We start from the raw sequence: 17,563 nt of genomic DNA, 5'->3' as shown, positions 1-17,563 counted from the left end.
AGATACAGTAGAGAGCACTGCTCATGAGCATTTTGAACTTGCCCCAGTCCACCCAGTCTGATGCTGAGTAGGACTGGTGGCAGTTGCTTATCTCCCAAAAGTGTTCCCAGTTCTAGCCTCCTCCCAGCCCTGTAGCTCTGTCTCCCAACTGCCAGGAATCTTCCCATTGCCTCCAGGAGAGATCAGAAATATGTATTGAATGTACTGGATACCATCTGCAGATCCAAATATTTGCTTTCAGGAGTTTTGATATCTGGGTTTAAATGTTTTAGCAGCTTGGTTGATTTCAGCCCACCTGTGAAGCAGGTAGCTAATCATTACAAGAGCCCTGAAGTTCCTTAAAGACTTCTGTTTGGCCTCTCCTTACCCCTAGTGCTACAGCTACTCATTTAAAGGAAGTACTTTAAAAGTGCTACTCACCAATACCTCATCCAGCAACACCCAGGTGTCTGTCCTCTGCTCCATTCTGAAATGCACTCTGACAATTTATCCTCTTCCAGACAACATCCACTCTGGTCTGCCCGCAGTCCACCACCAGCAATTTGGTGTCAGGCTCTGGTGCCCACATGCCATCTGTTGCCAAAGGCGATGTGGAGGTACCCATCTGGAACACAAGAGGTAGAACATGGAAGTCCTTTAAGACTGGCTTCTGTCTGGCTACCTGTAGTAAGCGTACCTGACGCACACACAAGTCTCGGTGGATTAGAGAGTACAGGAAGGCAGGCAAGATCATCCTGTTTTTATGGCCCTACTGTTTTTCAGTTCAGTGGTTAAGCTAGAAATAAGTGTAGTGTGTGAGGTTCTGGTTTATAACTAGAGTTTTGGGGGATGTTTAATGCAGAGTCCTGACCACCATGTCTGCACGTCTGTTGCATTCTTTCTGGTGAGTTCTTCTTGTGCAATGTTAGGTGGGTTTTAGCTGTCATGAGTTTTGAATCTGATGTTGGGGGTTTTTTGGTTTGGTTTTTGTTTGGGTTTTTTTGAGGAACTTCTGGGGAAGCTGCTACAGTTCCTCTTTATAATGAAGTTCTGGGTTTTACTTTTTTTCTTAGATTTCTCAAATGTTTGTGAAAGTGTCTTAACTAGTTCCTGCATATGTAGTTTTGCTGGGGAGAACTTGTGTGCAATCCACTGTTCTGAACTCGGCTGTATTTTCTGCGGCAAAAAAGCAGAACAAAGAGCCAAAGCAGTAGATGTGAGGGGAAATAAAACTGTTTAGGAGCTTAATATGCCCTTAGTTGCTTGGCCTTTTCATTTCATGTTCAATTATCCGTTTTTCTCTAGTCTGAAGTGCTTTTTGTGGATTTGGTTTGTTGGGTTTTTTTTCTGCAATCTTTAATGCTTTTTGGAAAACGTCTTCAGGCCATACCATTATACACCACTCTTGGTTTGTAGGTTTATTAGTGACACCCACAGTACTTGGTTAAGCATCATTCTATTGCTTTGCAGCATTGTGAATTTACTGTTGCAGCGACAAGCATTTGAATTGGGCACAGGCAGCAGTCAACAGTCAGCTCCTACCCACAGGTGCTGTCTTTTTGCCTGTTCCATGGAAGCATGGGATGTTCTGTGGTATTTGTGAATGCTTGGTACAGACTTTGGATACTGGTGCTAATTTAATTAAAAATAGATACAAAATCCTCACTTCTTTTTTCACTGTGAAATTCACATAGGCTTGGAGAAACATCTGCTGGATCAAAGTCTGTTAGCTTCTTCAGTGTGTTGCTGATTGCTGAAACTCCCTCTGGCTTTGTTTGTTTGGAAAAAGTCTGGTGTAACATTGGATCTGTGCAGCCTGCAGCGTTTCAGAAGCCTGAGAGGAGCAGTGCAGGCGCTTGCACAAGTGTGATGATGCGGTTTCACAGACAGGAAACGCTGCTTGGTATCTAACATTTCCTCATCCTATCTTTCTCCCATTACACTTTTGCTGTACAAACGGGTTCTTCTTTCCCTCCATCTTCTTTTTGGGGGTTAGACCTGGGAAGTGTCCACCAGGTGTTCCCAGGCAGTACCGAGATGGTCACAGAAAAGAGTGTTTGCAAAAGCAGAAACTTGGAAGAGAATAAGATGAGCTAAAAATGTGAGACAAACTGTCCCTGGATGGTGACCATGCTTTCAAAGCACAAGTGTTCATCCCACTGAGGGAATTACCTGCTGCGTGAGATGTGCTGCAGAGAAATGACCTGCTTTGCTATCGTTATTTTACTGATCGGGGATAACTAATCTTTTTGTACTGCATGTTTCAGTTCAGAATAGTTAGAGGGTTTTTTCACCCAGACATCAAAGAAATTCTGATTGGCAGCTTGGAAATTTGCGTAAGGTCTGAAAGGAGGATTTATAGGAAAAGAGCAGATGGTCTTCTAGAGAATTACCCTAGGAGGCTGCAGTTATTTAAAAATGGGAGGAACTAAATAGACTGTACAAAATTTGACTGTAAAATAAACTGGCCAGCCAGTAGCTAAATACTTAACCAAAATGATTCAGCTTGTCCTCTAGCATAAGCATGTAATGATGTAATGTGTCTTTGAGCTGATGCTGCACACCGTTTCATGTTTCACCTAGTAAGTGTGCACGAATGAAAGATGATTTTGCTATACACAGTTCTTGCTGTGGTGAGACCACTTCTGTGTCTCTTTCGCAGTAGCAATGCGATTGTTCAGGCGTGCAGGTCAATGCTACAAAATGCTGTTCGTTTTAAGTGAAATATAAAGCTCTTCAGCAGAATGCCTTTAATTTTTAAACTGCTCTTTTCATTCTTATAACCAATTAACACATTGGTTAAGTTCCAATACTTGATTATTTAATCTAAGATTTGATATTGGGGGCGGGGGGGAGGGGAAACCCCAACCAAAAAGCAAGTTGCTTTATCTTGGGGATGCAAGACTCTAGTACTACATTAAGTAATCAAATATCACATGTTGTTTCTGCCACATAGCTTTAGACTTTCAATACCCATGTTTCCAATTTGTGTGTGTGTGTGTTTTTCTAAATGGACAGATTTTTAGAGAAAATCCCATCATTTTAGATGCTGATGTTTTAAGAAACACAAACTTTGCATGCTACGTTAAGTGAACAGATGGGTTCAGAACACAGAGTCCATTATTCTTTAAAAAGTTAGGAAAATACTTCTTTTATTTAAATCCCTAAGAAGGATCCTTTTTAGAAGGCAGATACGCTTTAATTCTCTGATGTTTTAAATTGAATACCCAATGGAGAGAGCTGTCTGAAATAATAAAAGCTGTTTAATTTCTCTCACACTAATCTGTTTGTCTTCTGGTTTGTTTCTCCCAGAAACTTACTCATAACCCATGGGTGTCATGGGAGTAACCCCCTTGGCTGTGTGCAGACATAGTTCTGCTGAGAGTTCAGTGGCATAACACTGGTACAGAATGTCATTAAATCGGATTTCTCTTCAACTCACTGTGTTTGCGTAATTCTTCTTAATGGCTGTAATACACCTATTGAATTTAGAAACAAACCTCCACAACCTTTGGCCTAACCTCCTGAAGCACTAAGAGGACAAGGGTCAATATCCAACGGGCTATGTGAAATTCTTAACTGAGTCTAAATAGATACTTCCCTCCATATAAAGCCTTACAATGTGTATTTGGAAGATTTCCTCCTACCATCCAGCACTCCATTTCCATTAGCTTCAGTTAGAGCCTCTGGAAAGAAATACTCTCAGAATTCAGCTCTGTCTTCCAGATATTAAAAACATCTAGAGAGTGAATTCATGGCAGTGCCGTTGCCCAGGTTGAACTAAGACACAAATTTTGGTTGTAAAGTGGTTGTTCACACTAGTTCCCTATGAGAGTCCACAGGACTGGCACAGGGAGGGAAGAGTATTCTGCTGTTCAATCAAAGCTCGTCTGGTGTGAAAACACTGAGATGAGTTTTGAACCCTGCTATTGATAGGGCTAATCTTGCAGCTTATTATTTACTATCTGCTGGGGTTTCTGAAATTCAGTCATACGGAAATGAACATAACATGCCCTGTTTCAAAACTGTTAAGTGTGTTGCACTTTAAATGATTCATTTCAGATATTTAATCTGCTACTGTTTGTAGATAGTGTAGAATCTGAGTATGCCATATGAGTGTGTTTCCTTTAACAAGGTGTCCTGGGTTTACCAGGAGCCGTTTTGCTCCTTTTTAGTAACTGGTGCAAGCTCTGTGTTTTGACTTCCAGCCTGGGCAGAGAGCTGATAACACCGATTGTTTTTAATTGTTGCTAAGTAATGTTTATTCTGGCCAAGGACTCTGTGAGTCTCATGCTCTGCCAGGGACGAGGGAGGCCGGGAGGAAGCAGAGACAGGACACCTGACCCAAGCTAGCCAAAGAGGTATTCCATACCACAGCACGTCATGCCCGGAGAGGTAACTGGGAGTTACCCGGAAGGGCAGGCTCTCTCTCTTCGGGGAGGTCGAACTCATTCGGTGGTGGTATCGTATTCTCTTCTCTTGTTATTTTCTCTTATCAATATTATCATTGGTGGTAGCAGTAGTGGTTTGTGTTATACCTTAGTTACTGGGCTGTTCTTATCTCAACCCGTGGGAGTTACATTCTCCTGATTTTCCTCCCCATCCCTCCGGGAGTGGGGAGGGTCGGGGGGGTTGAGTGGACGACCTGTGTGGATTGGTTTAAACCACGACACAAGGTGTACTCCCTCTGGCTTCCTTTGCAAAAACAGAAGATCTCTCTATAACGTAGTCCTCCTGCATCCGTCATGTTCAACCCAATTGCTTACCTTGTAGTTCAAGGTGTACAAGGCTGGGCTTGTGCAGGGCCCTTGCCCTCTCACTTAGGCAGCCCTGGTAATTCTCTGGAAGCTTCTTGATTCCCAGTTTTAAAATCGTAATGGAAGAGCTGGAGGAAGAAATTCAGACTGCATTTTTCAACTGTTAAGAAAGTTTGCCTCCCTGAGGTTTAACCATAGGATATTGATAAGTGAAGTGTTTCCATAGCCTTTGTTATCAATCTGATAGTGTGTGTGGAGCTGATTTTGTGTTGGATTTTTCCTTTTTAAAAAGTAATACTTGGTCTGGGAGGGAGAAATGGTGAGTTGTGCAGAGTGCTCAGGTTATGGGACCAGCAGCGGTGGATGAGACAAAAGGTCCATCCAACTCAGGGTGTTGTTCTTGACCATGCATGAGAGAGCAAGTAGGAGATACAAAGCATGGGCAGGGTGATCCTGGGCCCAAGGTTTGTATCATGTACTGCTGTGGTAAAACATAATTTTGAATGGGGTGCAATTATCTGAAGAGGGTGAGAAGATGGAGTTGGTCTGGGAAAAAGTGCAGTTAGCGGGAAAGGAAATCTTCTCCTCTGCCTTGTGGTGTGTGCAGCATTCCTAGGGTATTCCAGGGAAAACCCAACAATAAATGCAACTGGATAAGGTAGTCTGGAGAGTCCTAAGGTTAGTGTTGGAGGAATACCAATGTTAGCAGAGGTGAAAGAGCAGTCCTTCAAAAGTAACAGCTGCTCATGACTGCACACTAGGTGACTCTAACGTGTTGAATATTCCTTTCTTTTGGGGGTCTTTCAGTTGTCTTCACATTTTATCTCTTATTTTCTGTATAAGTCACCCAAGGCAGGGGTAGACAGCAGGGACTGTCTCTGAGTTTTGATGTTAACATGAGAAGTGCAGCCCCAAAGATGTCTAGAGAGTTACGCCCAAACTGAAGAACCGTGTTCAGGATTTAGGAAGTCGCACACACGCTACATTAAAGCTACATTTCTTTTACAGGAAGCTAACAGCTTGTGAGAGCTTTTTCAGTTGTGTTTGGACAGCTGTGTCACTTGGATTGTAGTAGGTAGCTGATAAAGAGATGCCAAGTAATTAGTTGTGTATCTAACAACGAAATCAAAGGAAAACAATTCTGAGAAATAAAACTGAATCTGCAAGTGGCATGTGTTGACATTTGCCTATTGCAGTAATTGCACTTGCAAATAAAGTAATTGCAAGTTAGTCCTGTGTTTGTTCACTCTGTGGAAGAATATCTGAAAGGAAGTGATTTTTGTAGTTAGCTTACGAAGTTGTACTGACACAATGGAATTTATTGTTCAAGAAGCATGTGAATTTATCTCCCATATTCTTCCACCCACTAAGTTCTCCTAAGCAGTCTCTCTTCTCTGTAAACAATCAACTGAACTTGCCAGCTACAGCAAGCAGGGTTTTTTTTTTTTCCCCCACCTTCTTTGTGCTGTATTGTTTTCAGGCTGTCACATTCTTTCTCTGTCTTTGGTGTTCATATTTATGCAGCTTCTGTTGCATCCCAGACCTTAAGAAAAATAATTACTAAGCAACTGAATTTACTAGTATTGTGTACTCCAGAGATACGGCTCTGTGCTTATCATGCTTTCTTTGATTTCCAGCTGCATGGAGTTTTATCTTCCTTTTTAAAAAAAGGAAGAAAATCACCAGATCTATTGGCTTGACTAATGAATAGAGGAAAGAAAATGCGTCTGGGAGGAGCATCCTGCTTGCTTTTTGGACATTTGGAGAATTTTTATGCTTCATAGCACAAAAATTGCTAGGGATTGCTTTCAGGAAGGGGGGAGAAGTGGACATCAGCTGCTGCAAGGAATAGAGCATGTTCATAGAAGCTCTCATGCATTATTCATCACAAGATCCTTTCACTGGAATCAGCTGGAGGAAATAGTCTAGTTTGAGCTACACTAGTATTATATTTAGGGGGCTTAAACAAGCCCAGGCAAGTACAGCACCAACTCTTTCTCTTCATCTGCAGGCAAATGTAGGGCAGTCAGCAGCTCTGCTTGCACAGCTCCGTCTCTTTAGTCTGGATAACAGGAGTCATGCAACCAGGGGAAGCTACACTGAGGATACACACATGCATTCGTGCTGGAAAATGAAGCTTCAGGTAGGAGAACGTCTTGTCAGCAAACTGTCTTAGCTTTACAGTTCGTTGTAGGGGTGCTGTTAAGCCCTGCAAAATGAGTGTGTACATCAGGGCAGCCTGTCTAGAGAGGCTGCTGTAGAGGCTCCTCTTTAGAGTGCTGCACATAGAATACTATGTGAATGATCCTTTTCAGTGTGATACTTTGTTCAGTTCTAACTGCGAAGCTGCTTTGTTGTTTCAGATTGTTTTATTTTTTAAGAAGAAAAAAGCACCTTCATTCACACTAACACTCTTCTGAAGGTGCTGAGGATTAAAAGCAGAGAGACAACTTGCTGGGTTTTGGAAATTTTGGGGGGTTGTTTTTGTTAAGGTGTTTCTTAAAATTGTATTTGTATTAGCACTTTTGTTGGTGGGAGGTAACCATAAGAGATTCTGTTAAAACACATCTGGCTGTGATAAGCGTTAAGCTCCAGTTGTGTCCTTTCAGAGTGCCTGCATTTAAATGACTGCAGTATTTACCACTTTTTTTTTTCTTTTTAATTTTTCTGAATAAAGATGCTTGTAAATTGGGTCTTCTGTTCTCAAAAGCTCATCTGTATTTTCAAATGTTATTAGTTGCTTTAAAAGAAATCTATATTTCTTCTCTATACAAGCTTTGTATATTTAAATCATCAGGCTCGAGCAACACTATTAGTTCAGTTTTAAACAAAGAGGGGGATTTTGCAAAACCTTATGGAACATTAACAAAGGGTCTTTGTTTTGTTTTGCGAGCATTATTTGCTGTGTAATGTGTGGGTTTGTGCATGTGTGAGAGAGGGAGGTATACAAACACATAATCTCATTTGGCAAGAATGTTCAAATGTTGCTTGCTTTGTGTGTCTGAAGTATGTATGCTGCTTCTGGCTGCTAACTGCTCTGGTGTCTGTGTGTGTCCCGTCTGCCTGCCTGCCCTGCTTGGGCGGCTTGTTTCAGTTTGGGGAGGATTTTCTTTCTTTCTTTATTTAGGTGGGCTGCTAAAACCCCCAACTTCAAGGTGGAAAAATCAGGAGTCCCTGCTACGCAACTAGGATGAAATGGTGCTTTGCAGTGCAGACAAGTTGTTTTCTTTTCAAAACGATAGCTTGAAGCCCAATCTGGGGTTTAGTAAATAAGCATTACTGGTGGAAGCAGAAACTGTCAGCTTTACGTGAAATCCCCCAGGAGGAGATTAATGATCATGTGCTTTTGGTGAAGCTTAAATGTACACTGCCTGCCAGTATGTTGTCTTCCAAGATGACTTCATCATCTAAATAAAATTTGCATGTACACGAGAAGATGATGTTTAGTACCTTTTGTTTTTTCTTTTGTTAACCATTTGGGAGTGACGATATTTTGTCACACACACTATCAGACTGTGGCCTTGGGAGAGGGGGAGCACATCAGTACCTCTGGGAGTCCTAAATAACTAAAAAATTAAATAACCTAGATAACTTTAAAAGCTCTTTTTGACTTCACGTTAAAATTCTTGACATTTATATGCTGTGCATCCAGCAATAATTGATCTGCTACTTGACTTTTAGAGATGCTTCAGTATTTGTCATGAGATAGAGAAGTGGCTGTCTTATACTGTTGTACAACAGATTGTGTGACCTTTCCATGCATAAGCTTGTTGTTTCATGGAAGCTCACTAGGAGGATTCTTTATCTGATTTTGTTAGACTTGTTAGGTCCCATGCATTGAGTTATTTGGTTGAAGTCAGTGGAATGGAGAGATGGATTGTGTGATTTAAACTCTAAGATTTTTTTTAAAAACCACCAAAGTGTATTTTACTGCTTTACTACTCACACCTGGAGGCCAGAGTTGTGTTGTCGAGTCATCAGTGTATAGGGAAGGAATAGTTATGTAGGTACTTGCATTTTAAATGTACTGGGCAGATGTGTTGCTAGTTTAAAATGAAGTTATGCAGAAGCATCTTTGTGTTGTTCTTTTTCAGCTATCCACATTCAGATTTTGTCTGTACTCAGCCCCCCGGCTACCCACTCCACTGGTTTTGGTTTTGTTTGGGTTTTTGTTTTGTTTATTTGTTTGTTTTAAATAATCAAATAAGAGTTAATACTATTGCTGTGGCACAAAACAGCAGTTACAGCCTCGTTGGCACAGAGAAAAATCCAGCATGTTTACCTCCAGCCTAAACCAGGTTGGGCCCAGATAAGAGTGTCATATTTGACGTGCCATCTGAGAGTGCTCTGGCTTATGCCTGTGCTTCAAAAATTCCTCATAATTCTCATGCAGCTGAAGCACGAGGGACCTGGATGGAATATGATGCTGTAGATAATAAAATCTCACTCTTGGGGAGAGGAGTTTTATTCTGGTGTTCACATTTTATTTTATTTTTTAATTCAGACTTTGTTGTTAAAAAATAAGAAACTTTCACATGTCTGGGAATACATAATTTGCTCCATCAGCTAAGAGTGAGGAAAATATTTGGACTGAATGGAACACCTCGTGCACTACAGATCCAGGAAGGTGAGAATTTGCACTGAACAAAAAAAAAACAACCCCACAAAACAAACAGCCCAAGCAGCTAACAAATAAGGGAGAAAAGAGCACAAATCCAATTTCTGGTTATTTTTCTGCACATCACTGTGAAGAGCTGGAATCGAACCAGAACAGGAAACATACTCTGTGTTCAAACTGAGTAGAACTGAGACTTACTTGATAAAACTCCTCTCCAGTTTTATCTCCTGTCTCAGTGTCTCTTTGTAATGGAATATAAAAGTTCTTAATGGCAGATTCAGAAATACAATTAGAATATTCAGTGTTTAGCAGCAGCAAGAAATAACACAAACTGAAACAAAGAGTATGCTTATGTTGGTATTAAAGAAGTGAATAGAAGAGGAGTTATTAACTAGTTCTGTGATGTAAAGGCAGCATCGTATTGTAACATTTAAATAAATGGTTGCAGCTGTAATGTCCTTGGCAAAAGTTGTAAAAACCACGGAAGAACAAGTATGGTGGCCTCTGTAGGATCTATCGGGTAGTGGAGAAACTTCGGAGGTTTTTATTTCTCATCTGACAAGGAGTTTTAAAGGTAAGTCTGTGGTGAGAACAGATCTAGTTCGGGTTTGTGGGGGCTTTATTTAAAAAAAAAAAACAACTGAAGAATAAATTTAGGTTGAAAATCATTTTTTCATTAGTGCAAAAGGAAGGTATTTTCAATTTATGGCCTTCTGCCACTAGTTTGTGTCCCTTAAAGCTGAATGGTGGGCACTATTCTGGTGCCATGGTGGGGCTGTAATCAAATTGCTCATAATGTCAAATGATGTAAAAATTATTTGGAGCATATATTACCATGCGTTCATGTCAGTTTTGTTGCCTGCCCTAGGCCATGTAGTATTTTCTCAGTGTGCCAGCCAGCTGCTTTATGGCTTTGCTGCTGTCTCTTCCCCCAGAGAAGGGTGGCCCTCTGCATCCCTCTGTTGCCAGCAGTGGGGAGGGACTGTGTATGGCTTTCTCCTGTGGAGGTGGCTGGGGGAGAAACAACATTGGGGCTGCAAGAAGGAGGATACTCTACACTTCCTTAAGGAACAGGCTGGAAATCTCTGCATTTCAGTCTGGTGGAAGAAGGCAAAGGGGATGCTGTCATCTCCCTTCGGCCTCAACACCACGATAGATTTGGTCACTTTATCATGGGCATGTCTTAGCCACTGGTGACAAGTGAGGCTCAGTAAGAGGAGGGGCTGTTTCCTCCCAGCCACACCTCCCCGGGCCTCTGTGCCTCATTGTCCAAATGGCACAGGATGAGCTGATACCTGAGCAGAAATGACTGAAGCTGTGCTGTCCAACCTTTCCTCCTTCCTGGGAATGACTTAAGAGCAGGCAGGAAAAGCTTGCAGTTGGGAAGTGACCGTGTAAGCTTTGGTGGAGATAGAGGGATAATATTGGGCAACCATGTGTGTCCCCAAGATTGACTATAAGTCAAGTCAGGACTTGACTACCAGCACAGAGAAGTCCAATCCAACAGCTGTGTGATGTTTTCAAGAAGGGGAAAATGGATGACCCAGAGAACTACAAACCTCACCTCTGTGCCTGGCAAAATCTTGGAGCAGATTCTTCTGGAAGGCATGCTAAGGCACATGAAAAACAACAGCATGGCTTCACTAAGGGCAGATCCTGCCTGACCAATCTGGTGGCCTTCTATGATGGGGCTACAGAACTGATGGAGAGGGGTAGGGCAGTTGATGTCATCTACCTGGACTTGTGCAAAGTATTTGACACTGTCCCACACAACATCCTTCTCTCTAAATTGGAGAGACATCAATTTGATAGATGGCCCACTTAGTGGATAAAGAACTGGCTGGATGGCCTCATGCAAAGAGTTATGCTCAATGGCTCAATGTCCGGCTGGAGACCAGTAGCAAGTGGTGTCCCTCAGGGATCGGTGTTGAGACCAGTCTTGTTCAACATCTTTGTTGCTGACATGGACAGTGGGATTGAGTGCGCCCTCAGCAAGTTTGCAAATGACACCAAGCTGTGTGGTTTGGTTGATACCCTGGAGGGAAGGGATGCCATCCAGAGGGAACTTGACACGCTTGTGAGGTGGGCTGATGCAAACCTTATGAAGTTTAACCATGCCAAGTGCAAGGTCCTACACCTGGGTCAGAGCAATTCCAGGCACAGCTACAGAGAAGAGATTCAGAGCAGCCCTGCGGAAGAGGACTTGGGGGTGTTGGTCGATGAGAAACTTAACATGAGCTGGCTTCTTTGTGTACCCGCAGCCCATAAAGCCAAGCGTATCCTGGGCTGCATCAAAAGGAGTGTGACCAGCAGGTCAAAGGAGGTGATCCTGCCCCTTTCCTCTACTCTGCTCTTATGAGACCTCACTTGGAGTATTGTGTGCAGTTCTGGTGTCCTCAACATAAAAAGGACATGGAACTGTTGGAATAAGTGCAGAGGAGGGCCACGAGGATGATCAGGGGACTGGAGCACCTCCCATATGAAGATAGGCTGAGAAAGTTGGGGCTGTTCAGCCTGGAGAAGAGAAGGCTGCGGGGGGCCTAATAGCAGCCTTCCAGTACCTGAAGGGAGGCTTCATTAGGGACTCTTCATGAGGGACTGTAGTGATAGGACAAGGGGTAATGGGTTAATACTTAAACAGGGGAAGTTTAAATTGGATATAAGGAGGAAGTTCTTTACTGCAAGGGTGGTGAGGCACTGGAACGGGTTCCCCAAGGAAGTTGTGAATGCTCCATCGCTGGCGGTGTTCAAGGCTAGGTTGGGCAGAGCCTTGGGTGACATGGTTTAGTGTGAGGTGTCCCTGCCCATGGCAGGGTGGTTGGAACTCAGTGATCTTAAGGTACTTTCCAACCCTAAATATTCTATGATCCTATGATGTTAGTGTGGAGATGTGCCAACCCACACACCTGAGGCATCTCTCTGAGCAAGCCTCAGGCACAGGGCTCAGTGATGTGCTATCTTGGTGTTGTGGTTTTGGCTGGGATAGAGTTAATTTTTTTCCTAATAGTTGGTACAGTGCTGTGTTTTGGATTTAGGGTGAGAATAATGTTGGTAACACACTGATGTTTTAATTGTTGATAAGCAGTATTTACACTAAGTGAAACACTATTCAGCTTACACCAACCCACCAGCGCACAGGCTGGAGGGCTCAGGGAGCTGGAGGAGACACAGCTGAGACAGCTGACCTCAAATGGCCAAAGGCCTATTTCATACTATATGACATCATGAGAGTATATAAACTGGGGAGAAAGCTGGCCATGGGCCGCTGCTTCGGAATAGGCTGGGCATTGGTCAGCGGGTGGTGAGTGATTGCATCGTGTATCTCCTGTTTTGTATATTCTGATTCTTTTATCATTATTTTCCTTTTTCTGTCCTATTAAACTGTCTTTATCTCAACCCTCCCCCTGCTCCCCAAATCTTTATCACATCCCACTACGGGGGGTAGAGTGAGCAACCAGTTGTGTGGTATTTAACTGCCTGTGGATTAAGCCATGATACTTAGCTGTACAGCTCTAGTTTGGTCTGCTTTATTTAAGCATTCGTATTAAAGTAACAGCAGATGAACAGGTTGGAGGTGAAGTAGTGGTTAGATGTTGTCGTGGTTTAAACAAAGTTAGCCATAAATCACGCAATCGCTCTCTCACTCCCCCCCTTCTTGCCCACCCCCTACTACCGGAGGGACAGAGAGGAGAATCGAAAAGAATGCAACTCCCACGGGTTGAGATAAGAACAGTTTAGTTACTAAAGTATAACACAAACCACTACTGCTACCACCAATAATAATAATGATAAAGGAAATAACAAGGGAAGAGAATGCAACACCTCAGCACCAGACTGCCGATAACTCCCCAGCGCCACGGGACCGAGCACCGACTGATACCTCGTCCAACCCCACAGTGCCTTAGCCCTTCTGGGTAACTCTCCGTTACATCCTGGGCATGACGTGCTGTGGTATGGAATACCTCTTTGGCTAGTTTGGGTCAGGTGTCCTGTCTCTGCTTCCTCCCGGCTTTCCCTCCTCCCTGGCAGAGCATGAGGCTCACAAAGTCCTTGGTCAGACCAAGCATTTGAGCAGCAACTGAAAACATCGGCGTTATCAGCACTGTTCCCAGGCCGGAAAGTCAAAACACAGCGCTGCACCAGCTGCCAAGAAGGAGAAAAATAACTGCTACTGCTGAACCCAGGACAGATGTTTTGCAAGGTTTTATGTACAGTAAATGGTAGCATGTCATTGCAGTTATGCTTTGGAGCTCCCCAGTTGTGCATTTGCTTTTCAGCGATGTTTAGAGAACAATATGGAAGTGAGATGATTGTGGACATAGACAACATTCAACCCTAACGCTAACAAAGACATTTCAACACAGTTCATAAATGTTGGCATACCGATGTTTATAGCCTTGGGCTTAGATACAAAATCTTGAATATGGATGGGCCAGTTAGACCTCTCCGAGTTGGACCACCGATGTGTTAAACTCAGCTTTAGCCATTGTGCCTTTCCTGTGCTTCTGGAGGAGTTTGTGTGAAGCTAGTGAAGGCTGGCAGCTTGAAAACGGAGGTCAGGAAGGAACTGACAGCAACTACTGCAGTCTGGGATTTGGGGAGCTGTTTCTGATTTCTCATTTTGCAGAGGGGAGCACACTTCTCTCTCATCTCTCTGCATCCCTGCAGTACAGGTATTTGAGGTGCTGGTGGCACTCCCTGTTCCCTTCCTGTCATGCATTATCATTTTTCTGATTTGCTTATTTTTTACTAAGGTCTGAATTCAATTTCTGAAGAGAATTGTCTCCTATACAGGAGTATGAAATAATGTTTTCTGGTACCCTTGAGCACTAAATGCATATCTTATGAATGATGGTTATTCCAGAGAACACTCAAAGACCCGAACAGTTCCTTATGCTCACAGGAACAGGAATGCTAGTGTTATCAACAAAGTCAAGATCATAGCTGGAACTGAGAACATAAGAACTGCTATACCAGGCTGGACCGAAGCACTTATGTGGCAGTGTGCAATTGGAGATGCTGAGGGATTAGTGCAAAACTAGGCATGTAATTATGTAATATGTTTAAAACCAGGCATATCATCAGCCATATGATGATGCCTCCCCAGAAAGCTCTCCCAGCCCTCACTGATTTATAACTCAAGGACTCTTTTGTATTTATATTTGATATTTCTCAGTAGATTCCTATTGCACTAATCTCTCAGATAGCTTTTTCTGAATCCAAACAAAACTTAAAGCACCTAAAACCACATGAGGCAAAGATTCCCACCATTAACTATGGATTGTGCAAAACCCAGTGTCTTTTGTTCTGAAATGAGCATTTCATTGGATGTTCTATGTTTCTTTTACTGGAGAGATGGAAGATTGTTTCCTAGTTATTTTTAATGTGACCTTTGTGATTTTGTGATCTCTTTTCCATGTTAAGAGTCCCTGCCTATTTAGTCATTTCTTGCATGGAAATCATTCATATATTCAGTCACCCCGTTACCCTTTCTGTATCCTTTTCAGTCTTAGTAATTCTTCTTTGATTTCTGTGGGATGAGAACTGCACTCAGTACCTAAAATGGGATTTCTGGGTTTGTAGAAGGTAGTGATTTTCTGCTTTGTTCTCTAATACTTACAAACTCTTAGGGGTTTTTATTCTACTGTCAAGCACTGAGCTGCTGTTTGTGTAAAATCACTTTTATAACCTGAAGATTGTACAAGAAACCTGGAGAGGGGCTTTTAACAAGGGCATGTAGAGATAGGACATGAGGTAATGGCTTTAAGCTGACAGATGGGAGATTTGGATTAGACATTAGGAAAAAAATTCTTACTATGAGGTTGATGAGGCACTGGCAGAGGTTGTCCAGAGAAGTTGTGGATGCCCCATCCCTGGAATTGTTCAAGGCCAGGTTGGATGGGGCTTTGAGCAACCTGGTCTAGCGGAAGGTGTCCTGGCACTTTGCAAGGGGGTTGGAATCAGTTGACCTTCAAGGTCCCTTCCAAACCAAACCATTCTGTGATTCTGTGATTGTATTTCTTAGTACCTGGACTCCAGCCTTGTATATGTAAAGGTCAGATTGTCACTTGCCATTTATCCAGCCTGCATGTCGTCTGCTAGTTTACTAGTTGGTACAGTTAGGTGGTTGTGCACCTTGTCTTGGCTAATGAAAGGAAGCTGTACAGAAAGTAAACATTATTAGCCTTGCTTTTCAGGCTGTTTCGTATTAACTCTCTCCCTGTGAAGCTCCACTAGTGACTTCCTTCTGCTGTGAAAACTGTTGTTATTTAAAACCAAAACAAAACCAACAAAAAAAACCCAACCAAACACGAAAACCTTTCCTAACCTTTAGTCAGATATTTACCATGTGCTAACCTTTCCTTCTGTCTATGGTAGCTTAGAAAACACAGCACTAGTCAGCCCACACTACCTGGTTTACAGAAAGAATTTAACCAAATCCCATCCCAAAGTATCTTAGAGTTTATGAGCTTACTGATGCTTTCAAGGGAAAAGAAAAAAAAAAAATCCCAAACTGTTTATTTTGTGAAATACCTTTCTTTTACAAAAGCTGCAACATGTGAGATCTGGTCACAAGACTGCTAGTGAATGATTCACTAAACTTGCCCAGTGTAAGGGTTGGCCTTGTTGCTCTGCAGTTTCCTGAGTATGTCCTGGCACCTTTGCTAGAAACTGCTTAGCACTACTCACCTTCCAGGCCCCTGTTACTAAAGAGGTGGTGCTTCCTGTTGATCAGTTGAACTATATTCCATCAATCCTTAGGTTTGTGACCAAGCTACTTTTAGAGTGTAATAAAATTTAGGATTACTTGACCAAGCATCCGTTTGCTAACAATCAAGTATTCATTTAAAGCTAAAATTATATGACTTACAAATATTTTAAACTTAGTTCACTTGCCTTCAGAAAAGAGAATAGAAAATTTCCCAGAGCTTGTTATCCTAATGTAACTGAGCTAAATTTTTGGTAACTTCATGTATCTGAACTTTCTTTGGAAAAAATCTTGACTCTTTTCCTTTGGACTTTTTGTTTGGTTGTTTTTGCTGGACTACTGGCCTTTCTCAGAACTGGTTCAAAGATGAGTTTAAGTAATAACTGTGTTGAAGTTTGTTTATTCTCGCGTATTGAAGATGGAAGAATTCAAAGGAAAATGAGCACAGCCAGAGTGGCAGTTGTTAAAAACTTTTTTATATTCAGTAATTTTTTTTTTTTTTTTCAAACTCACTTTGAGCCATAGAGCCTTGCAAGGCTTCACTTAAAGTCACTTTTGAGAACAGGTACTTTCATTCTTCAAGCATTATTTTTTGGTGTCATTGTGCACCAGTGGCACTGAAGAGTCTTTGTGTTATATCCTGTTTAACTAGGTATTAGGTGTTGTATATATGTAGAAAGAGGACACCTTTGGTCTCTCAAAACTTCTAGTCTAAAAAACTGAGCTCATATGGCAAGAAAAAGTTTTGCTTGCTCAGTTTTACCCCTGAGGTACTGAATTACAAATTGAAGTGGCTTGCCCAAGGAGTGTGCACAGCCAATGATGAAACCATGAACTAGATGTTCTTAAGGTCCTTTCGAACCGTAGCCATTCTATGATTCCATGACTCAAAAATCAGTGATGTATCCTTGACCACTTCCTTCACGAGAACTGGTGTTGGGCTGTTCCCTTCTGAGGCCTAAATTTTCTTTCAGCAGAGATATTAGGAGTACCTGAAAATGCAGGGAAAGGGCTTGTCTCCAGGCTTGCCCATTTTGTTATCTTTTAAGTTTCTTGTTAAAAAATCATATGTGATTACTGTAATTCTCAGAGCTTTCATGTGTTGATTTCTGAGTGGTGTCCGTGGATTTTAACTGCACCTGTTAAAGGCAGCCTGGTCCTGTCTGGCATTGCAGACTCTGATTAGCACAGTTTGTCATCTCTTCATGAAAATTACTCAACTGTACTGCTGTCTGGCCACACTTTTCTTCTTTCAAGACATAATGGTGATCCCATGGCTTTCAATAGGGGTGTATGGTAGTAACTTTTTTGAAGGCGATGCAAATTGCTAAAGCTTTTGTAAGAGTGATTTGACAAAGCATTGTGTCTCTGTCCTATGTAGCACGGCCACAAGTGTTAAAACTACCAAGCCATACCTTCTGTATTTGTTAATAATACTTCGTGTGGTACACAAGCAGAGCTAAACTTTGCTAGGTTACTCTTACTGAGTTGCTGAGAAAA

At 42.2% G+C, this 17,563-nt stretch overlaps 1 protein-coding gene across 5 annotated transcripts in view; it reads left to right on the top strand.

The window, feature by feature from the left end:
* Positions 1-17,563, top strand: part of MARCHF8 (membrane associated ring-CH-type finger 8) — a 102,352-nt gene that overhangs the window by 39,231 nt on the left and 45,558 nt on the right. For 3 of the 5 annotated variants that reach the window (XM_065671808.1, XM_065671810.1, XM_065671809.1), the window contains exon 3: positions 6,748-6,879. The exons of the other annotated variants lie outside the window; for them this stretch is intronic. In XM_065671808.1, the coding sequence (XP_065527880.1) occupies positions 6,748-6,879 (132 nt within the window). The remainder of the gene's footprint in view (positions 1-6,747; positions 6,880-17,563) is intronic. 5 annotated transcript variants of the gene reach the window in all.

This window comes from Lathamus discolor, chromosome 3 (assembly GCF_037157495.1).
Source record: "Lathamus discolor isolate bLatDis1 chromosome 3, bLatDis1.hap1, whole genome shotgun sequence".
Taxonomy (NCBI): Eukaryota; Metazoa; Chordata; class Aves; order Psittaciformes; family Psittacidae; genus Lathamus; species Lathamus discolor.
This window is presented reverse-complemented; position numbering and strand designations above follow the sequence as displayed.